The sequence below is a fragment of the Podarcis filfolensis genome (genome assembly GCF_964270895.1).
Source record: "Podarcis filfolensis genome assembly, chromosome: 16".
Lineage (NCBI taxonomy): Eukaryota > Metazoa > Chordata > Lepidosauria > Squamata > Lacertidae > Podarcis > Podarcis filfolensis.
The window spans coordinates 20,736,408-20,760,213 of NC_139620.1; the positions used below are offsets into that span (position 1 = coordinate 20,736,408).

General features: G+C 49.9%; 1 protein-coding gene across 2 annotated transcripts in view; it reads left to right on the top strand.

The window, feature by feature from the left end:
* RBM19 (RNA binding motif protein 19) overlaps nt 1–21,122 on the top strand; it is a 105,315-nt gene extending 84,193 nt beyond the window's left edge. For both annotated transcript variants that reach the window (XM_083589936.1, XM_083589935.1), the window contains exons 24-25: nt 8,246–8,361; nt 20,786–21,122. In XM_083589936.1, coding sequence (XP_083446062.1) covers nt 8,246–8,337 — 92 coding nt within the window. In that variant the 3' untranslated portion in view covers nt 8,338–8,361; nt 20,786–21,122. The remainder of the gene's footprint in view (nt 1–8,245; nt 8,362–20,785) is intronic.
* Nucleotides 21,123–23,806: the final 2,684 nt, after the last annotated feature.

The following is a 23,806-nucleotide window of genomic DNA, read 5'->3' on the forward strand; positions in this document are numbered from 1 at the left end:
TCCACCTCTGATGCAGATAAGCCATGAACTGTCCACATCACGACAACCCTAATTTGTGGGAATCCACTTTGCAGCTTTTGTATTTCTTTTGGGTTTTGACAAAGTTGGCAGTGCATGGGGTGGGGGATGCTCAGAAGATGTAGACCCTCAAGAGAGGAATTGTGCCTCCGTGGACCTCCTTGGCAACCTCAGCTTCAGAACAGCCATTATCGTTTTCCTCTGTCTTTCCAACGAACTTGATATATATACCGACTGTGTTATTTGAATATGCGGTTATCCTGTAAAAACTTGACTTCTTTTCACTGGCTGACTTTCCCAGTGCCTTGGAGCTCTCTCCGTTCTGCCATACAGGATTCCCCTCTATTAATTTGCTTTGGATTGTCTTTTAAATACTTTTTTATTTGCCCAGGCTTTCTCCTGCCCTCAAGGTGCTGAATCTGGTCATTGAAGCTGGGCTTCTGTGCTCAGCAGTTTGGGGCTTTGTGTTTTATCCGCGGCTATAATGATGTGGCAATCAAAATTTTCCCACTGCTGATTTTATGCACCGAGTTTTGTATGCCACTTAAGCGTTTTTCTGTGATACTAAAGCGGGGGATATATTCTTAAACAAAATACTAGCAAATCCTTACACGCATGGCTTTTCTTGATGGCGAAGGCTACTGGTGCAAGACACACCTCCACATTCTGTCCTCCTGAGCCGTACCTGTCTGTCATTGAAGTCGACGTCAAGTTCCTCTCATTGTGTTGCAGGCACTAGCTTCAATGTCTCTTAATCTTGCCTTGGAGGACCTTGTGTGTCCCCACGCTTTCTAAAAGTGACATCCCCAAGTAGCTTTCATTGGCCTCGCTGGCGTAACCTGACTTCTGTTGAACATTGGCATTGCAGGACCTCGGTTTGCTGCGTCTCCTCGGCCTCACGCATGGGAACGTTGCTTTCTTCATCTATTTATTTATTGCATTTATAACCCACCTTTTCTCCAAGGAGCTCAAGGTGGTGTGTGTGGTCCGTCCCCCCCCCCCCCCGCTGCCGCCCATTTAATCACCACAACAACCCTCTGAGGCAGGTTGCGCTGAGAGCCAATGGCTGGTGGCAGTGGTCACCCAGTGAGCTTCAGAACCTGAGCAACACAATTGCAATTCCCAGTACAGTGGTACCTCAGGTTACATACGCTTCAGGTTACATATGCTTCAGGTTACATATGCTTCAGGTTACAGACTCCGTTAACCCAGAAATAGTGCTTCAGGTTAAGAACTTTGCTTCAGGATGAGAACAGAAATCGTGCTCTGGCAGCGCGGCAGCAGCAGGAGGCCCCATTAGCTAAAGTGGTGCTTCAGGTTAAGAACAGTTTCAGGTGAAGAACAGACCTCTGGAACGAATTAAGTACTTAACCCGAGGTACCACTGTACAGTCATACCTCTTGTTACATTCGGTTCAGGTTACGTCATTTCAGGTTGCGTCCCACGGCGAACCGGAAAAAACGGAGCGGGTTACTTCCTGGTTTTGCCGCATGCGCAGACGCTCAGAATGATGTCACCCGCATGTGCAGAAGCAGCGAATCACGACCTACGCACGCGCAGACCCGGGTTGCATTCTGCTCATGATGCGAACAGGGCTCCAGAACAGATCCCGTTCGCATCCAGAGGTACTGCTGTAGCTGGTATTTGGAGACATCTTACCTCTGACACAGGAGGGAGAACGTAGCCATTGTACCTAGTGATCCCGGACAGCCTTACCGTCTGTATTCCGGATTGCAAGGCCTCTCAAGAGCACCGCTATCCCTTCCAGAACCCAGCCAGGCTTCCTCCAAATCCTGGGCCTCGCCCATTCCTTCTGCTCCCAAGCTGAGCAACCAGCTTCCTTCGTGACTGCCTGAATTTTCCTCTCTCCGCTTGCGAGCTCCGTGATGGGTTTGCGAGACATTTTAGTGCCGAGCACGGCAGCCGCCAGCTCCTGTGGCCCCCCGCCCTTCCTCCCCACCCCCTTTAATCGGAGGCTTGTTTTGGAAATATTTCCGAGTGAGTCGGTAATAATCCTGTGCACACTTCCCCCCTCTCGGGAGCCGCGGTTCGTGCGGAGGAGGTGCCCGCTCCCAATCTCGCTAAATTACTATTGACTTGTGTTCCGTGCGCTCCACAAACATTTCACTCAGCCGTCACCAGCAGGGCCGCCGGTCTCCTGCCAGGGGTAACTTGGGAGGCCAGCTGCGCAAGGCCAAGCATCCTGCTCTTCCCCATCGATCAAAGAATTAAACTGACAGGAGGGGAATCTTTCAGGCCCGGCTGAGGCTTGGGATGGAGGGTGGGGGGGAAGCGAGCACTCCTTGGACGGAGGGGGGCGGGACGAGACGCAAATGGAAAGCTTGGGAGGTCGTGGGGGTCCAGGATGTGGGGAGGCGGGGGTGTCTCTGTTTCATATGTCAGGCGCTGAAATGATGAGAGCAGATTTAGCCAGAAGTGCTTCATCCAAGCCTGGTTGTGTTGTGTTGTCTCTTTCTCTCCCCCCTCCCAATTTTTATTAAATTCTTTCAACATATAGCAACATCATACAGATAAACAATGCTTTTTCTGGGGAAAACGTGGGGGAACTCACCAAAAAGGAAGTAAGTTTATTGTGGGCCCAGTCACGGTGCCGCAGCCCCCCACCAGGCAGTGGTTAAATGTAAGATGTGATTAATAAACATAAGCAGATAATGATCTGGAGTAGCAACGGCCGCAACTTTATTGATTACAGATATAGGTGGATTTTTGGTTGAGCCATTGGGCATATATCCGTTCCAGCACACCCAGACAAAAAAAATAATTAATATTTTATTTTTTAAAAAGTAAGGGAACTCAGCTAAAAAACAAACAAACCCACCCTGCGGATAAATAACCGTAACCCAGGAGCCGGTGTTTAGGCAATGCATGCAAAATAACAGTCAAATAGCACAAGTTCTTATCCTGGATCATGGGTATAGGAAGGTGATAGATGGTTATCCAGAAAGTTTTGTAACTTGCGGTGAGTCCCCTGTTTTCATTTTTCACTGTGTAATTAATGAAGCTGTTGCAAAAGGGTCTTTGTGCAGAACGACACACCCCTCCTCTGAAATCTTTGCACAAAGAGTGGTTAAGAAACTTCTTTTTTAAACTTATTGATTTGTTAACAACAGCAAAAAGTGCAAAACAAGAGAAAGAAAGCAAACAATCAAAAAATTAAACCATAAAGCAGTGGTTTTCAACCTGTGTGCCATGGCACCCTGGGGTGCCGTGAATGATGGTCAGGGGTGCCATGGGCAACACTGGCCTCTGTCCCTCTTTCCTTCCCTCCCTCCCTCCTCTGATGCCCTCTTCTGTCTCTCCCTCCCAAGGGCTTACACAGCTGTTTGTTGCAGCGGCCCTGGCTCCAAGCTCTGCAGGTGAATGGTGCCTCTGGGGCTGGCCAGGGAGGGCTTCCCAGGCCCCTGTGGGGCAGTGTGAGGAGGCACCTCTCTGTGGGGTGGAAGGGGGCAGCTCAGAGACCAGGGGCAGCAGCTGCCCAGATGACTCTTAAGGAGAGGTGAGAGGAGGCTGAGGGAACACTCCACAAGGGAGGGTGTTTGAAAAAGGGCGAGAGGCTGCCAGCTCTGCAGGCAAGGGGTGACATAACTGGGATCCTGAGCACTTGGGACTTTCTAGTTTGGAGACAAGGCAAGTAAAAGGAGGCATTTGAAAAGTTTATAAATTGATGCATGGCACCGAGAAAGTGGGTAGAGAAAAGTTTTTTCTCATAATGCTAGAAATCGTGGGTGTCCCATGAAGCTGAATGTTGGAAGAATCAGGACAGATAGAACAAAAGGACTTCTTCATGCAGCTCATAGTTAATAATAATAATGATGATAATAATAATAAAAATATTTATACCCCACCCTCCCCAGCCAAGACCGGGCTCAGGGCAGCTAACACCAAATATAAAAACAATTGATTGAAATACAGCTTAAAAAAACAAGATTAAAATACAACATTAAAATGCAGCCTCATTTCAGTGGAAACTCAATCAAAAACTTTTTGGGGATAAAAACGTCAAGTCTTCACCAAGGCTAACTATCCAGACTGGTGCTACATGGGCCAGAAAAAAGCCAGGGAAGTCCCCAAATAGGAGTACCAACACAGAAGGAGAAAGGAAAAAAGAAAGAGGGGGTGGGAATCAAATTGATTCCAAGCCAAAGTTAAGCTATGGAACTTAACTCCCACAAGAGGCGGTGATGGCCACCAACTTGGATGGCTTAGGAATAGACAAGTGGATTGGGGACAAGGCTATGAGCCACAATGGCTATGTTCTGCCTCCATCGTCAGAGGTGCTAGGCAGAGTGCTGTTGGGCTCATATCCTGCTTGCAGGTTCTCTATGAGCATCTTATGGTTGGCCACCGTGAGAACAGGATGCTGGCAAAGATCACCAGTGTCAAAGCAATAATTCTTCAACATCAGCTTTGTTGGACTGGTCATGTTGTGCGGAGGCCTGATGATCGTCTTCCAAAGCAACTACTCTATTCCGAACTTTAAAATGGAAAGCGTAATGCTGGTGGTCAGCAAAAGAGGTTTGAAGACTGTCTCAAGGCAAATCTTTAAAAATGTAGTATAAACACTGACAACTGGGAAACACTGGCCTGCGAGCACTCCAGTTGGAGAACAGCCTTTATCAAAGGTGTCATGGACTTTGAAGACACTCGAACCCAGGACGCAAGGGAGAAACGTGCTAGGAGGAAGGAGAATTGGCCTCAACAGCCACTTACGGACTCATTGTTAAAACCGTGTTTATGGAAGACAATCTTACTTGGCTACGAGTGATCACCAAAGAAGAAAGAAGGACTAGATGGGCCACTGGCCTGATCCAGCGTACTCGTCTTAGGTTCTTTTGTTAAAATAAAAATCCACCCACCTAGCCCCCCAATCAGATTTTTATTTTTAGTGAGATTGAGTTAGCAAATCTGTAGAGACAAGACATGACTTTTACCTCCATTAAAAATAAATAAATGCATGCACAGCCAAATCGTAATCTTGTCCCAGCCTCGAAACAGGTGTGGGCACCTGTCTCCAAATGACACCTTCCCTGGCTCTCAGCTCTGACGCTTGGACAAAGCTACGTCAAGTCGCTGGTGGGATAGGAAAGTCTCCTGTCACTCTCCTCACCCACCCCCACCCGCCGCCTATTCCATCTCCCGCAACATTCGTAAAAAGTACAAGAGCAGAAGTACAACTTGGTCCTGGCATTCTGTCAAGGAATTAATTGGAAAAATAAAAAAAAAAATCATTAGATGGGGGGACTCCAGAAATGCAAAATTGTTTGGTCGAGGACAGAGCAGGGGAAAGCACGGCTTTTGTCAGGTTAATTTCTCCCGTATTGATGTTTTGTGACATTTACTTGTTGTTTATCTTCGGAAGCAGCTGTAATGCTAAAAGAAAATGCAGCAGCTTGTCCTATGTGTTTATTTTACACCCTCTCCCCGAGTCCTGCAAGTACATTTTATTTGTTTGTTTGAGATGGGTGTTTTGATGGCTGAGATCGGGCTTTGAACAGCTGTTCCCCACATGGAAAGCTGCTTTCTAAAATTGCGGAGGAACTGCAGAAGGGGGGAGGCGTGTTTTGCAAGGAATGTTCACAGTGAGCCTCTGCTGTTCACTTGATCCTTCTCTGAGTTTGGGAAATAGTAAAGGAGATATCTATATAAAAACATATATATGGCTTTGTGTTTTCCCCTTTACTCCTCTGCCAACTGCTTAGTTTTTCTTCCTTTCCCTAGGGTTTCCCCCAAAAGAAGCCTGTTTGCCACCTCTTGCATGCTCTTTCCACATTCCATGACTGACACTTGCCCTGCAGAAGTTAAACCAAACTTAGTTTGGTGAAGGAGTGGGGAGACTTCATTTCCCCCTATTCTGCCCACCAGCACCCAGGATTGGTTGAAATAGTGTGAGGTCACGGAATGCTGACGAACAGTCTCCAGGGGAAGGGCCAGTCATGGAATGTGGGCAAAGCATGCAATAAACGATGGGCAGGGAGGGGGCGGCTCTCAGAGTCTAGAAGCAGGAAGAAGCTCTAAGGTGTTGGTAGAGAAGAAGGGTAAAGAAAAATTTGCTGAGAAACAAAAGGAAATGGAGATGGAGTGAGCAGAGGAAAGAACAGTGAGGGTAGAAGGCAAGAAAGCCAGAGGCGTCACAGTGAGGCAAGAGATGCTAAGAGGAGGAGGATAATAATAATAATAATAATAATAATAATAATAATAATAATAATAATAATAATAATAATTTATTTCTACCCTGCCCATCTGGTTGGGTTTCCCCAGCCACTCTGGGAGGCTTCGAAAAAAAGATTAAAAATACATTAAAACATCAGTCATTAAAAACTTCCCTAAGCAGGGTTGCCTTCAGATGTCTTCTAAACGTCAGATAGTTGCTTATTCCCTTGACATCTGATGGGAGGGCGTTCCACAGGGCGGGCGCCACTACCGAGAAGGCCCTCTGCCTGGTTCCTTGTAACTTCACTTCTTGCAGTGAGGGAACCACCAGAAGGCCCTCCTTTGGGCGTTAATTATACTTAGTGGGGCTCTACATTGCTATTCTGCAGTGTGGTTGTGGTGCTAATGGCTGTTGGTCAGGTGGGGGAGCAGGAATACGCCTCCTCTTCTTTTCCGCTTTACAACCCAGCCGGTTCGTCAGCTCCTTCCTCAGTTTCCCCTCCGGCAAGTGGGGATTTTGAGAGGTCATGTCCACCCCTTCGAGAAGAGCGTGCACTGTGCCCGCGAAATATTTCAAGTTCATAGCAGTGAGCAGTCAGAGCGGGGAGCAATTATTTCCTCCTGCATCTTAAATGCTCCTCATGGGTTGCTCTGAGGCAGTTGGCAAAGCCACCTAAAGATGAAGGCAGGACCGCGAGGCCATAGCCAGGGAAGTCCGGGTGCGGCGCTGCAGCAGAATTACGCAAGCCTGCTGCATCAGACCAGTGGCCCATCTTGTTCAGCATCCTGTTCTCACAGTGGCCAACCAGATGCCTGCAGCAAGCCGCCAAGCAGGACCCCCAAGCCCAAGAGCCTTCTCCCCTCCTGCGGTCTCCAGCAGCTGGTATTCGGAAGCATTTGCTGCCTCCAACAGGGCATAGCCGTCAGAGTCAGGAAAAAGCAGAGTGCAGCTCTGAACCCCACCGTCTCTGCAGGCTAAGCTCTTTGCCCTTGTGGCCTGTTTGCAAGCTCCCACGTGGCACTTGGTGAGCAGGGCGCCAGCTAGGTGGGCCTCTGGCCTGACCCCACAGGGACCTTCCTTACATCCTTAGCTGCAGCCACCCTGCCTTGCCCTTCTGCAGCCCCAGAGGTGGCCACATTTGGGCTGCGGCGGCAGCATCTATTACTGCCTGGAGGGTCTTTTCTGATTGCTGGCTGGAGCAGCCTTGCGGAGAGAGCCACGGCAGGAGGGGACCGGCCTCGGTGACCCTTCTGCCTCAGTTCTTGCCATGTTACTGACACCCCCCCCACCTGAATCAGGGGTGGGGGATGGGGAGCTGCTTCCTCTCCCTAATTTAGAGCCACAGCCTCGCTCGCTTGCCCGGGGGTTTCGCTGCATCTGCACACCAGCTCCCCATTCTTCCCACCACCGCCATCAGCTGCCGCCACCACGCTCTCATTACGCCGCGGCAGGTTCGGTTTCCAGCGGTCTTTGTGCAGTGGCATCGCCTTGCTGCCCTTGCGGCAGAGAAGCGATTGCCGAGAGCTTCATTGGGAGAACACGCTGGTCAGCGACCGAAATAAATTGATTCATTTGTTCACACTGGGGGAGGGAGAGACAGAGAAAACAACCATGTGTGCTCTTCTGGAGATTCTTGCTAGAAAATCCATAGAATATAAAACACAGAAAAGGTTGGGGTTGGGCTTAGGACCAGTTAGCACATCATGACCTCCTCAATGAATAAAAAGTTCCAGAGGTCATGTTACATACGTCACAGTTGCCAAACATCCATAACAGATGTGGGGATCTTCACGGGAGAATATTCTGGTGGATTGTGCCCCATTGGGAAGGGCTAAAGCTCGTTGGCAGAGCATACGGAAAGGAAGCTGTCTTCTACTGAGCCTGGCGATTGACCCACCCAACTTTGTGTTGCCAGAGAACAAGGTTTCAGGTGGGACACATTCCCAGTCCTAGCTGGAATGTCTTCATGCCGATTGGCTGCTGGGAGCACAAAGCGACAGCTGCCTGCTTCCCCCTCAACACAACCTCAACTTTTTCTCGCTTGGCCCTTTGCAGATTCCCCGACCGCGAAGAAAACAAAGCGATCAGCTGTTCTGGAAGAAATCCTGGAGAAGCTGGAGGATGAAGGGGGTGAGGAAAGCAGCTAATGCCACTGGCCCCACAACGATGAGGTAAGGGGAGGGATCTCTTTCTTTCTTCCTCTCTACTGTTAACAGGGAAGGTTATTTGAAAGAAGGTGTAAGAGAGGATCCTCTATCCAATTGTAAACCTCTTTTGTTCCTATTGTTCCACTAAGGTCGGGTGGGTGTAGTAAGGTGTAGTTGTCACAGCACTGGACTAGGACTTTGGAAGACTAGCGTTCAAGTCCCCGCTCAGCCGTGAAGCACGCTGGCTGACCTGGGGGCCACAGTCTCAGCCCCTCAGCCTAACCTAGCTCGTAGGGTTGTTGTGAAATATAAAGATGCAAGGGAGAGGAATCTTGAACGTCAGATTAAGCTCCTGGAGGGAAGGTGGGAGATAATGTTGCTAATAGGTCAACAGTCTTGAAGCCTAAGCCTGCGTTCCCCTGTGGTCAACCTTTTGGGATGGGGACAGGACCGGGGGCGAAAGTGGATGTTGGCAAGTACAAAGGATGGCAGAGGAGAGAGTCCCGAGAGCCAGGCATGTTTGGAAAGATGCCTTTGACCTGGAGCAACAAGGCTTCAGCTTAAAGTAGGGCACCCCAGACTTACAGGCAATGGCGGATGATTCCGATTGGGCAGAAGGGAGGAAGGCCACCAGTAGGTGGGGCTAGAGCCAACAATAGCCAGAGCCCATAACAAGCAGGTCCTAGTTTTGTCCCCATATCCTTCTCCCTGTTGAATTAAAAAAGGAGAAGGAGGAGAGGAGGAAGCTAACAGCCTTGAGACCTCCGAAACCACCCCAAGACCTCCAGGTATAGGGTGGTATATAATTTTTTAAAAAAATAAGCGTGCCCCCAGGACTGGTTGCAGTTTAGAAGGCAGGCAAGTGGAGGCTGGTTGAGGACAGTCCGAACGTGGTGGGGCATTGTCCAATTTTCCCCTAGTAGGCCAAGCTCCTCTGATCAACAACAGTTGAAGAAAGCAGAAGAAACCGTTCCTTCTCTCTAAAATGAAGGACCTGGATTCTGGAAGTCATGCTTGCTGTTTTCCCTCATGCCCCCACCCCACCCTGAGGGGACTGCAAAGTTGGGGGAGCGCTGTCCTCCTCTACCATATTTAGATGTCTTAAGTTATAACCTCTTAGCCGTTTCAGGTTGCTTTTGCTTTTGAATTGTGTGCCTGTTTGCCTCCTTGGGGGGGGCAGAAGGGCAGGGTGTAAATTCAATAAATATCGAACATAAGAAGTGCCTGCTGGATCAGACCAGCGGCCCATCAAGTCCAGCATCCTGTTCTCACAGTAGCCAACCAGATGCCTTTTCTGGGAAACCAGCAAGCAGGATCCGAGCACAAGAGCCCACTCCCCTCCTGTGGTTTCCAGCATCTGGCATTCAGAAGCATCGCTGCCTCCGACGGTGGAGGCAGAGCAGAGCCCTGCAAAGTGGTGGTTGTCACTGCCTCCTGTGGCAGTGAGTTCCACAGTTTAACTGCGCAGTGCATGAAGAAAGTTTTTCCTTTCGCCTGTCCTGAATCTTGCCATTTCATCCTGGACTGCTGCAGAACCATGTCATGTGGGCAAGCATGGGCATAGCCAGGATATATGATGGGGGAGGGCAGGACTTCGGTGGGGGGGGGGGCAGAACCGAGCTATCTGCGACTCGGTTGGTCAGTTAGTTAGTTAAGTATTTTTATTGATTTACAGTGGTACCTTGGGATAAGAACTTAATTCGTTCTGGAGGTCCGTTCTTAACCTGAAACTGTTCTTAACCTGAAGCACCACTTTAGCTAATGGGGCCTCCTGCTGCTGCCACGCGATTTCTGTTCTCATCCTGAAGCAAAGTTCTTAACCTGAGGTACTATTTCTGGGTTAGCGGAGTCTGTAACCTGAAGTGTCTGTAACCCGAGGTACCACTGTACTTGATTTGGAGGGGGGGCAGCTGCACCCCCCGGCTATGCCCATGTGGGCAAGCCTCATAATCTGGGCCACTGATTGGGCTTATGGTGAAAGGCCTGCCTTCGTTCACTGAAGCCTCCTCGCAGGCCAGAAGGCAGTGTTTTGCTCTCAGATCTTTGGCCACCCCGGACGTTCCCCAAGCCTTCCCTCTGGCTGCTGCTGCTGCTGCTGCTGCTGCTGCTGGCATTGAGCGCTGGCCCTCATCGAGATTGGCTGCTGCCCTCCCTCCCCTCTCTTCCCACCCCCCCTCCCCGAATCCAAGCTGTGCTCTCCAGAGGAAGATGTCAGAGTCAGAGGCATCCAGAGGCACCCTGAAATTAAGAGCTCTTCCAGAGGCCCTGTGCTTATTCCAGAAGCGCAGTGGGAAGGTGGCTGCGACTTAACCTGGCGGGGATTAGCCGGCAGCTTCCCTTTCATCATGAGAGCCCCCCTCTGCTGCCCACCAAGGAGGCAGGTGTATTCAAGAGGCAATTGTTGGCCAGATGGAGCCCTGAGCCACCACTCGAGAGGCTTCCCCACCGCCGAGGGGTCTCCAAAAAAAAAAGCCCAGTAATCTGCCGGGGGGTGGGGAGTGAGTTGCGGCCGCCCCACTGCTTGGCCCGTCAGCAAGAGTGCCGCGCAGCAATAGGCCAGGAGCAGGAGGGAGGGAGGGCACATGTTCTCAGGTAATTTGGGTGCTGGCTGGGGAGCTCCTCGCACCACTGCAGGTTGTCTGCGACCGTCTTCCATGCAGATCAGTGATGGCACCTCTGCGGCTCAAAGGGGGAGAGGTGGGGAAACTCTGAACCATCACAGAGGGAGAGATGCCTTGATGGCAGCCAGAGAATGCAGGAGTCAGAAGCAGCGATGCTTCTGAACGCAACTTGCTGGAAAGCACAGGAGGGGAGAGGAGCTCTTGTGCTCAGGTCCTAAAACAAGCGTCTGGTTGGCCACTGCGAGAAGAGGATGCCAGACTAGATGGGCCATTGGCCTGATCCAGCAGAGCTCTGCTTATGTATTTATGGATGGGGTGACCTAGGCTGATCCAGCGTTCCCCTAAAGGTAAAGGTACCCCTGACCATTAGGTCCAGTCGCAGACGACTCTGGGGTTGCGGCGCTTATCTCGCTCTATAGGCCAAGGGAGCCGGTGTTTGTCCACAGACAGCTTCCGGGTCATGTGGCCAGCATGACTAAGCCGTTTCTGGCGAACCAGAGCAGCGCACGGAAACGCTGTTTACCTTCCCGCTGGAGTGGTACCTATTTATCTACTTGCACTTGACGTGCTTTCGAACTGCTAGGTTGGCAGGAGCAGGGACCGAACAACGGGAGCTCACCCCGTCACAGGATTCGAACCGCCGACCTTCTGATCAGCAAGCCCTAGGCTCTGTGGTTTAGACCACAGCACCACCCACGTCCCCTAAACATTCCCCTAAAGACCGGGTCTAAAGCCGTTTCTGCACCAACATTCATTATGATCTTTAACCTTCTTGTTTCTTAAGGACAGAGTTTGCTCGCTTCTCAGTGAAGCCTGCTTTGTTTGCCAAGTGTATGTAAAAGATCTTTTCCTCCCCCGAGGAAATCTGGGATAATTATTTCCACTTCTGGGGACAAAATGTTTTTCCTTGTTTCAGAACAGGGACGTCCAACTCCCAAGAGACTGTAATCTACTCCTGGGGAAAAAAATTAGCAGTGATCAACCGATGGGGGGGACCCAAAGTTGTTGAGCTTTTTTTTTAGAGGGGGGCGCCAGAGTTCTGCCAAACGCACGAGCAGCAATAACTCCACCTCGTGCTCTTTTTCCCTGGCAGAGGAAAATGAGACCACAATCGACTGCTATCACCAGGGGATCAAGGTGTTGATCATGGTCGACCAGTTGGACATCCCTGTTTTAGAACAACAACCACCACCACCCACATACGCTCACAGCCATTTCTGTACAGCAGTAGACACTGCTAATTTTGCACTATGCTAAATTTCAAGAGAAAACACCAGAGGAAGTTGAGTCACAAGTCTCTGGCCCTTGTAAGCGGTGGAGATGATTGGTCCATTTGGGCTCCTGGGCCACTGTTCCACCAAGCTCAGTCTCAAGAACATCTCAAGGAGAGCCCTGCTGGATCAGGTCCATCTAGCCCAGCATCCTCTTCTCACTGTGGCCAACCAGATGCTCCTGGGAAACCTGCAAACAGGACCTGAGCATGAGAACAATTCTCCCCTCCAGCAACTGGAGAATGTACCCATCATGGCTAGTAGTCTGCTCTCAGACAGCCCCCACCTGCCTCCCTTCTTACTTGCAAGCAGTCCAGGAGGTGTATAATTCAGCAGGGAGGAGGAGGAGGATGGAGACAAAACTAGAATTTCATTCCCTGTGCCTAAACAAAAAAAAAACACGGCTACCTATCTGCAACTATTCCCTGTGCCTGTCATTGGCTCTGGCGCCACCTACGGTTGACCTCCTTCCCTCTGGGGAAGGAGCAACCAACATGGTGCCTTTCAAGTGTCATTGGACTCTCGCTCCCATCAGCCCTAATGGTCAAGGATGATAGGAGTTGGAGTCATCCGGGGGGGACCACGGTGGCCAACTCTGGTCAACACACTATGTAACATAAGTCAATCTTCAGCTGGTGTTGGTGGCAATTCTTCACTGAGAATCATGTACTGAAATGAATGCACCCCTTAGGGCTGGGCGATGTTATCAATAGATAGTTCAAAAAAAGTTTCAAGTCCATATCGTGATACTGGTTTCATAATTTTTGACCTGGCAATATATTACGAATCGTGGTGTGTGTGTGTGTGTGTGTGTGTGTGTGTGTGTGATGCAAAAATCACATTGTCGCAAAAACCATGAAGCCAGCCCATGCCTCCACATAGCTCCATCCTTATTTCAGACATCGTGATATATCAGTATATCGCAATGTTCAGCTGGTGATGTATCGCGATCTTGAAAACCAGATATCGCCTAGCCCTGTCTCCCATATAAATGCCAAGAGTGGAGAGTGGTCTATTAGTGCCTCGGAGAGTAGTTCAAATCCCCTCTTGGCCACGGAGCTCTCTTAGGGGACCTTGGGGAAGGGACCAGTCCCTGCCTGCCTCTCAGCCTAACCTACCCCACAAGCTTGTTGTGGGGATTAAATGAGGAGGGGGAGAGAGAACCATGTACGCTCCCTTGGAGATACAAATGCAGGCAACCCATCTAGGATTAAGTTGGCTCTGCCTGTCATTGGCTCTGGCGCCACCTACTGTTGGCCTCCTGGCCTCCCACTCCAGCACTCCCAGCTGCAAGTGATGTTCACAGATAATAGCGAGCGAGACGGACACCCCTAACAAGCATGCAGCAAAAGTGTTCAGCCACAGGCAGCATGTATCTCCCCTCCCCATACCGTCTTCCATAGCAGGGTGGATTCCTCGCCCCCCCCCCCAGCTGCCTCCCCTGCAGTACCAAGGCAAAGGATTAGTGCAGGCAGAGCAGGTAGGCTTTCGCGTACAGAGGCGAGCTTGGTTTCAACATCTAATTCAATTTGTTCTGCTGAGATTGAAATATGAAATGCTTGCCAGTCAGATGTTCAAAGGCACCAGAGGTTGGGATGGGGGGGGCGGTGAGGAGGGAGGGGTTGAAGAGAACAGAGAGCGCTTTCTGAAGTTTGCATTTTTATGAAAATCAATTTAACCGTTTGATTTCCCCCTCCCCACCCGCAGCACGCGATTGGGTTTGTTTTTGTTTCCACACACACACACACCCCTTTTCCAGCCTTGATGAAGACTTTTAATATCTCAAACCACACACACATACACCCTCAATAATGATGTTTATCTCCTTTCACCAGGGGTTTGTTTGGGGCTTTAAAAAAAAGTGTTTTGCTTTGTCCTAATAATGTTACGAGTATAAAAGGAATCTCTTCTGATGGACAATTGCACACACAGCTGCAAGGACCACTTGTCGACAATTTCTTTGTCAAAAGGAGACTCTGGCCTCTGTGATGAGTTTTGGGGGCGGGGGGCGGGGGGGGGAGGATAAATAAATGAATGCTGCTCCTGCTCCTCCTCCCCTGAAATATTCTAATCACACTGAATTTAGTGGTGGGGGAGGGAATTGCAAGTTAATTCATTAATTACACCAGAGTGGGTGAAACTTCAATCTTAATTAAGAGTTTTAAATAGTAGAGCACTGGTTGGTTGGCTGTTTTTCTTCTTGTATTGAAGATAACACTGAGGCAATGCAGGTTGTTGTTGTTATTATTATTGTAGTAATAATAATAATAATAATAATTCACTTTTATATATCTGGAAGGCTGAATCCTGCCCCTTCACATTTTACACTCCAATTGGCTTGTTTGTTTCAATGATTGTGTTGTTGTTATTAATTACTCGAAAGAGAAGGGTTATTGCTGCGTTCGGAAGAGATATCTGGAGAGCTAAAGGTTCCCCACACTTTCTATAGGCAATCCAGAATAAAGGGGCCTTTTAAGACTTACATCTGCCTGTTGTTAACGGACCTCTGGAGTTATTAAAAATCATCCTGTTTTCAGTGAGACGAGCAGGAAGGTAAAACATAGCGGAAGATGGATGATGATGATGATAATAATAATAATAATTTTCATTATTTATACGCCGCCCATCTGACTGGGTTGCCCCACCCACTTCCAGCAGAACATAAAAGCACCTCGAAACATCAGGCATTAAAAACTTTCCTCCACAGGGCTGCCTTCCGATGTCTGGGTTCCAGAGGTGGGAAAGATGTGGTGGAGGTCGAGGAGTTAACTTTTTTTGTTCATCAGCCAGGGAAGGACTCGTGATTATCAGATGTTGATTAGGGGCAATATCGTTGCAGTCCAAGCATGTCCAGTGAGCAACTGGGCTGCCTAAATTTGCTGAAGTTTCTGAACCATCTTCAGATGGTCTTTAATCCCATGGTGCCTGGTGCAGAGAAAGTGGGATAGGGCAAAGCTTTCCTCCCTCTTGCATAACACTAGGACTTGTGGACAGTGAAACTCCCAGGGGAGACAGTGATGGCCATCAACTTGAGTGGCTTTGAAACAGGATTAGACAAATTCATGGAGGAGGAGGCTATCTATGATGACTACTAGCCCCTCCTGCTATGTTCTGCATCCACCGAGAGAGCCTGCATGCCTCTGAGCAGCGGTTGCTGGGGATCGCAAGTGGGGAGAGCGCTGTTGCTCCCGGGTCCTGCTCAAGGGTTTCCCCACGGCCATCTGGTAGGGCACCGTGAGAAGAGGATGCTGGAACCAGATGAGCCTTGGACCTGATCCTGCAGGGCTTGTCTTAGGCCTGACTGATCTTGGCTCTCCAGAGCCTCAGGCGGAGAGAGATCTTTTCCCACCTACTTGCTGCTTGGTCAATGGAGGAGGCAGTTGGGGACCAGTGGGGAAGGTCAGTAGCTCAAGTAAGCGGCAATGCGCCTGCATTGGTGGGCATAGCCATAGGCAAAAGTGGGGAAAGCAAATAATGCGCTTGCTGCCCCCTTTGTACAGTTGACTGGCTTCTGTACACATTCCTCTCTCTCTCTCCCCCATTCTCCATCCAGGTAAGCCAGGAGACAACCCAGCAAGGTTTGAAAAAGTGGTAGAGAAATTTTTTTCTCTCCCTCTCTCATAGCAGTAGAACTCGTGGACGTTTGATTAAGCTGAGTGTCAGAAGGTTCAGGACAGATAAAAGGAAGGACTGCTTCATGCAGAGTTAATCTGCGGAACTCACTCCCACAGGAGTACCCACTTGGAGGTTTTAAAGAGGATTGGACAAATTCATAGAGAACAAGGCTATCCGTGGTGACCAGCCATGATGGCTGTGCTCGGCCTTCATGGCCAGAGGTTTCTGAATACCTATTGCTGGAAACCACAGGAAGGGGAGAATGCTCTTGTGTTTGGGTCCTGCTTGCGGGCCCCCAAAGGCATTTTCTGGGCCCACTGAGAGAGCAGGATGCTGGACTTGCTGAGCCATTGGCCTGATCCAGCAGGCTCTTCTTACCTTCTTACTAACAGGGGATAGAAAGCAAGGCTGGGAAAATGTATGGGGTCTGGGGAAATGGGGTATGTCCTGGGGAGAGTTCCAGTGGCCAGTTAGAGAGGCCTGGAGGGCTGTATCCCGCCACCCTCACAGGCAGGCTCATGGTGTCTGCAGGACAGGGCCTTCACGGTGACTGCTCCCAGACTGTGGAACTCCCTCTCTAGGGAAGTCAGACTGGCTCCCTCTTTGTCCTTCTGCTGCCAGGTGAAGACTTTTTTTATTGCAGCAGGCTTTGGAGAACTTGCTCTTCTAAGGAAAGGGATGGTGCTGTGTTGTTTTTATTGTAATTATCTATGTTTTAATAAATCAGAAAGAGAGAGAGTTCTGACTTTATTAATGTTTAGGTTTTTTAAAATGTTTGCTTCTCCCCCCCCCCCCAGTGTTTTAGCTGTTCCTGTTTTACCTGTTAGCTGTCTTGAGTCCTGTTCAGGCATAACAGCAGCAGCAGCAGAAACAAGCCTGAGGATAATACAGTCATACCTTGGAAGTCAAATCCATTCCGGAAGTCCGTTCGACTTCCAAAACGTTCAGAAACAAAAGCGCGGCTTCTGATTGGCTGCAAGAAGCTCCTGCAGCCAATCGGAAACCATGGAACCCGCATTGGACATTAGGGTTCCAAAGAATGTTCACAAACCGGAACACTCACTTATAGGTTTGTGGCATTTGGGAGCCAAAACATTCAACTTGCAAAGTGTTCAAGATCCAAGATATGACTGTAATAGGCCTGAGGATCCCCTTCCTGGTATTTGGAAAGTTAACACCAACACCTTGACTCGAAAAACCAGAGGGCAGGCGCAGCACGGATCACACACAATCTCTGCAATGGGAGTCCGAGGCGCCTCATGTGGTCCTTTTGAGGATGGCAATGTCTTAGGTTGTCCTTTCAAAAATAAAGGGGGGAGCGGGAAGTTTAAACAAGGGGCTGTGTTAATTGGATTACAGGCCAGCTGCCTGTGCTTCCTGCAGGGAGGCATCAGGTGCACAGAGACAGTACCTTCATTTCCAAACCTCGGGTTATATATCCAGGAAGCTCCTTTGCCCTCGCTGCCAAGTTAGGAGCAAACATGCATTTTGCCATGCCGCTTCCCTTTACATTTGGGGATGGGGGTTAAAAATCCACGTGTTTCTCAGTGGGGGGGGGCATCGGATCCCATATGGTTTAATGCCCCCCCATTTGGGGCTGCAGGGAAGAAGGCATCCTGCTCCCTTGCGCCCCGGAGAACGAGCGGCACTTCTGCCTCCCTGTTTTCCCCCTCCAAGCGTATTCATTCGGGAGAGGGAGAAATGGCGTAGCAGGGAGCTGAGATTTCAGATTTATCCATTCATGAATAATAATCAGGCTGAGCAATTCACAGTAAATGGGTATCCAAATTGGCTAATAAGGAAGGCTTTCACCTCAAACTGGAGCTGGGCGAGAGACCGAGAATATCAACAGACGTTGGCTGTGGCATGTGTGTGTACGGCGATGTGACCTGAATCAGTGAAATATGCAAACCAGGGCCAGGGTGCCAGCAAAATAATAGGCATCTCTGTTAGCAGACGGAGGAGAGAGCAAGGCTGGCAGGCTGACAGCTTAGCAGCCTTGGCGGGGGCTTCCCATTTGGCGCCTGGGGCCCTGGTTAACTTCTTCCTGGCTCTCTCCGCTGCCTGCTCAGCTGAGTCACAGCAACGTCCGCTCTCACAGAATCACAGAACTGTAGAGGTGGAAGGTATCTCCAAGGCTCATCTTGTCCAACCCCCTGTGGTAGCAGGAATTGCAACTGAAAAATCCCCAACCGATGGCCATCCAACCTCAGTTTAAAAGCCTCTGATAAGGAGAGCCTGCCACCTTCTGAGGTGCAGGTAATAATGACCTGGATAGGCCAGTGGCCTGACTCCGTATAAGGTGGTTGTTGTTTAGTCATTTAGTCGTGTCCAACTCTTCATGACCCCATGGACCAAAGCACGCCAGGCACTCCTGTCTTCCGCTGCCTCCCGCAGTTTGGTCTAACTCACGTTTTTAGCTTCAAGAACACTGTCCAATTATCTCATCCTCTGTCGTCCCCTTCTCCTTGTGCCCTCAATCTTTCCCAACATCAGGGTCTTTTCCAGGGAGTCTTCTCTTCTCACGAGGTAGCCAAAGTATTGGAGCCTCAGCTTCACGATCTGTCCTTCCAGTGAGCTCTCAGGGCTGATTTCCTTAAGAATGGAGAGGTTTGATCTTCTTGCAGTCCATGGGGCTCTCAAGAGTCTCCTCCAGCACCATAATTCAAAAGCATCAATTCTTTGGCGATCAGCCTTCTTTATGGTCCAGCTCTCACTTCCATACATCACTACTGGGAAGGCCCCAGTGTTCCCTCTCCCCCTGACTTAAGGCAAGGATAAGGAACCTGTGGCTCTCTAGGTGTTGGTGGATCCCAACTCTCATCAACTCCAGCCAGCATGTCCAGCAATCTCAGACAGTGGGAAGAGTCCCAGACCAGAGGAAGAGTCAAGCATAGGTCCCACACCTTGGTATTAAGTGGGAAACTTGGCATTAACTGGGAATGCACTCCTCGTGGCAATCTTCAGAGTACCATGCAAGCTACTCTCAATTTATTTTGGCTGAATTTTTTTTAAAAAAAAGAAGAAGAAAAGCTCAAAGATTTAGCTTTTATCCTCAGATATGTTGCAGAACTACATCTTCCATCATCCATGGCCACTGGCAGTTTCAAAAACAGTCTTCAAAGGCAGCCCCACACAGAGCACATTGCAGTAGTCTAGTCTGGATGCCTAAGAATGTAAGACTGGGTTGTGGAACCAGTGATGCTGTTAGATCACAGCTCCCACCATCTCTGGCAGTTGGTCATGCTGGCTGGGGCTGATGGGAGTTGGGAGTCCAACAACGTCTGGAGGGTCAGAGATTTCCCAATCCCTGCCAACAGCCCATCTCATCCGGCATCCTGTTCTCACTGTGGACAACCAGGTGCCCCTATGGGAAGCTTTTTGTTGTTTGTTTATTGCATTTGGAGCCAAACTGCCTCGTGACAGCGGGGGCAAAAGACAGCCATCATGGCCAGCAGCCATTGGTAGCCCTACCCCCCATGAACCTGTGCTAATCCTCTCCCAAGTTGGTGGCCCTCTTGCGGGAGTGAATCCCCGCAGAATATGCATGCGCGCATCGTTGGTACATGTAGACAGGGAATTTGCACTCTCTCCTTCTGGAGGCGCTGGGTATAAATAAATGAATTAAGTCTGAGAGGGGAAGGAGAAGCCTCTGCATTTGCATGCAGGCCTCTGAGATTATTCGGGGAGGAGGCAGAGTGGAGGGGAGAGGGTGACTAAAGGGCTGGGAGCCTTGGACTTAGTTGGAATTCAGCCGCCAGAGCTTTGCCTCTCCCTCTGATGGCTGAGCGTGATTGACACTTACAAATTACCCAGCCAAAAGTGTCGAGTCTTTGACCCCTCAGTAACATCTTCGGCAAGCTTGAGATTTGCCAGCATTTTGTCATCTAATTACTACAAATCCCTTGAAAATTCACTGGCTGGTGAATTTTTAATGCGGGGCGCCGTTTTCAGCGTGATGCATTGCCCAGATGGGATTGCGTTCCCCTCTTCCCTTCTTTACTTTCTTCCCTCCCCAAGCTCTTCAATTCTTGCTGGGTGGGGAGGGGGGGGAGAATTGTGGGGTGGTGGGCTCTGCCGGATGCCATTGCAGAGCCAATGGCCCTCAAACCAATTATTTCGCATTTATAGTTTGCAGGCACCTAGATCTGCATCTGCGGAACTGCTTTCTCTGCCTGTCCGAATCTTCTCGGCTGTAGTGTGTTTCAGAGGCGACAGGTGCCCGTCGAGTCCGGTGGGGTGGAACGTGGGGAGCCCACGCCGTAGGCGGAGCCTGAGCCATTGAGAGGCGGAGCCAACAAATTCCAGCTTTGTCGCCCATCTCCTCCTTACAAGGGGCAGCACTAAAGCCACATTCGTGCCATACGATTGGGGAAACTGAGGGTTGTCAAGGATGCTGAGCTGTTGGGAGACCCCCATTCCTCTCCCAGAGCCACAGTTCCCAGAGTTCCAAGGGAAGAGGGATAGAGGCTTAAGGGTGCTTGTTACATGACCCCTTAGCAGTCTGGCTACACCTTCATTCCCTGTTCCCAGAGAATTCTGGAAAACGTAGCTCTGGAAGGGGAATGGTGATAGGGAGGTCCCCTAGCAACTTTCAGCACCCTGGATAGCTCCCAAGATTCTGTGAAGGGAGCCATGGCTGTTCAAAGTGGTATTGCACTGCTTTAAACATTTGGTGTGAATGAGGCCTAAGACGGAAGAGCAGGAGGCAAGCAGTGCCAGCCCTTGGAATAGCTGTAAATAAGAAGGCAGGCAAGGTGGGGCTGGCTGGGGGCAGCGTGAAACTGGAGGGGCAGCTCCGCGGTATTGGGTCAGAATGTCCTAATTACATGAGCTTCCTCAGGTCCTTCCCTGGTGCTCCAAGTTCTGCTGGGCAGAATGCTCCCTTCCAAGGATGAAGCCACCCACGTAACACTCTGTATCTTTTCTCTCCCCCACCAGCCCCAGTTCAGAACTGAGTCACGGCCGAGAGAACAACAAGGGGGTTCTGGCCCCTCCTCGAAGCCAAGTGGATCTGTCCCGTGAACCCCGAAGAGGAGAGTCCTTTGAACAAGCAGCTTCGAAGCGATGGCACTCATCACTTTCATTCGTCTGCCGTTTCCTGGCTAGGAAAAGCAACAACTCGGCTTGATGAACCAGCAAAGGAAGAAAAAGCTATCCGCATTTCAGTTTTTGCCCTTCCTTAATAACTTGTATAGTTTTGAAAGAGAGAAAATGTGTACATAACTTATTTGTAAGGAACACGTCCTAATATAAAACAACCTATCCTTTGTTCCCACTGCCTGGTTTCTCTGTTTTACTCCCAACAGGTGCTCACTATTCCATTATTTTGCTCTTCCTCCAGTTTCCCAGTATTTGCAGCCAGGGATGTAAGAGCAGAAATAGGAATCCTGGTAGGGTTTGAAGCACCCGAGTTGTGCGGGGCACCGGAATAGATTAAAACATTAAGAAGAACCTGCTGGATCAGGCCAATGGCCCATCTAGTCCAGCATCCTGTTCTCTTGCGGGGTCCAACCAGATGCCTGTGGGTCACCCACAAGCAGGACCTGAGCCCAAGAGTCCTCTCCCCTCCTGTGGTTTCCAGTAAGTTGCGTTCAGAAGCACTTTACTATCTCCAACTGTGGAGGCAGAGCATAGCCATCCGGGCTAGTAGCCATCAACAGCCTTCTCCTCCATGAATCTGTCCAGTCTTCTTTTAAAGCCATCTACCGGTGACCATCACTGTATCCTGTGGGAGGGAGTTCCTCAGTTTAGCTATGTGCTGCATGAAGAAATTGCTCCAACGTTCTTCCAACATTCATCTTCATGGGTTATCTATGAGTTCTAGCATTAGGAGAGAAAGAAAGGAAACTTTTCTCCACCCACTTTTTCCATAGTATGCATAATTTTATTACTGTCTAACCAGGTCACCTCTCCCTTGCTTTTCCTCTGAACTTAAAAGTCCCAAATGCTGCAACCTTCCATCACGGAAAGTCTCCCTGCAGAAGAGTCCAAAATGGGAGATGGGTCCAGCTGGAGAAATTCACCCAAAGATAGGCAAGACAAGCCGTCCTGGATGAAGCCAGTGGCTCACTCACTCCAGTATGCTGTTTATGCATTTTGCAGCCAGCCACCTTTGGAAAGCACACACACAATATTACAGTGATTTGACAGTCCGTCCCTCTTCCCAGGGAACTCTGGAAATGGTGCCTCTGTTAGGGGAATATGGGTCTCCTAACAGCTCTCAAGAATCCCTCACAAACTACATCTCCCAGGATTCTCTGTGGGAATCTGTGACTATGGGATAAGAGAGCTGTATATGTCTGGCGTGATGCAGGTGTGGAGAACGGTTGGCTCTGGATGTTGCGGAACTACAACTCCCAGAAACCCCTTAGCAAGTATAGCGGGCCAAAGGTTACACAACGTCCGGAGCGCAAAACATTCCCCACCACCACCACCTGCATTAACAGGAGCCCGTGTGGTGTAGTGGTTAGAGCAGGCTTCCTCAACCTCAGCCCTCCAGATGTTTTGAGACTGCAGTTCCCATCATCCCTGACCACTGGTCCTGCTAGCTAGGGATCATGGGAGTTGTAGGCCAAAAACATCTGGAGGGCCGAGGTTGAGGAAGCCTGGGTTAGAGTGCTGGACTAGGACTTGGGAGACCAGGGTTCAAACTCCAATTGGGCATGAAGCTCAGTGGGTGTCCTTGGGCCAGTTGCCTTCTCTCAGGCTAACCTACCTCACAGGGTTGTTGTGAGGATAAAATAAGAAGAAGAATTGTGTGCACCACCTTGGGATATAATAATAATAATAATAATAATAATAATAATAATAATAATCTGATAGGAACAAAAACGGACAGCTTAGCTCATCTCTGCTGGAAGCTGGCTGTGGCTTCTTGGCTGTGGTCCAGCTGCAATGGGTGCCCTTCACTCCTTGCGGTGTGGGGAGGAGAGGCTGCTCCCCATTTGATAGCGCTCTTTGAGCCGCCGAGGGGCTGGGAGAGGAGAGGCGTTTGAGCATCCGCTTGGCCGTCTTTTGAATCCAGTTACTGCATCCAGAAGCGTGAAATCGGCAGCTCTCACTGGGCCCCACCAGAGACAGCTGCATCTCATTCCCACCTCTGCCTTGTGGAGCCAGTGGGGGATTTTCTCCTTGAAAGATTCGCTCCCTCCCCTCCTTTTTTAAAAAAAAAAGGAAGAGAGAAGAAGAACCGGGGGATGGTTTGCCACCGCTCTCTCTTGCACAGGCTTGTCCAAGCAGCTCTTGCGGCCGTGAGAATTAAGCGAGGAGGAGATAATTTCCTCGGGAGGTGTGAATTTTCATTGTCAGCTTCCTGGCTGGGGAAAGGAGGAGCCGGAGGGGGGAGGCATATTACAAGGAGTGGGGAGGGAGATCCAGCCAGGACGGTCGTCGGGAGTCCTTCTGCAGCCCGCTTTGAAAAGGGCAGAGATGTCCAGCACCAAGAATGGAATTGGCATAGGTCCCAAGCAATTCAAAGTGTTGGTGCTCACCTTTAAAGCCCTAAACGGCCTCGGTCCAGTATATCTGAAGAAGCATCTCCACCCCCATCGTTCAGCCCAGACACTGAAATCCACCTCCAAGGGCCTTCTGGCAGTTCCCTCACTGTGAGAAGCCAAGTTACAGGGAACCAGGCAGAGGGCCTTCTCGGTAGTGGCACCCGCCCTGTGGAACGCCCTCCCACCAGATGTCAAAGAGAACAACAATTACAAGACTTTCAGAAGACATCTGAAGGCAGCCCTGTTTAGGGAAGCTTTTAATGTTTGATGCATTACTGTATTTTAATATTTTGTTGGAAGCCACCCAGAGTGGCTGGGGAGGCCCGGCCAGATGAGTGGGGTATAAGTAACAAATTATTATTGTAGGAGAAAAGTGGGGGAGCTTCTGGCTTTCCAAATGTTGCAGAACTACAAACCCCATCAGCCTTAGCATGCATGGCCAGGGGCCAAAGCTGATGGGAGT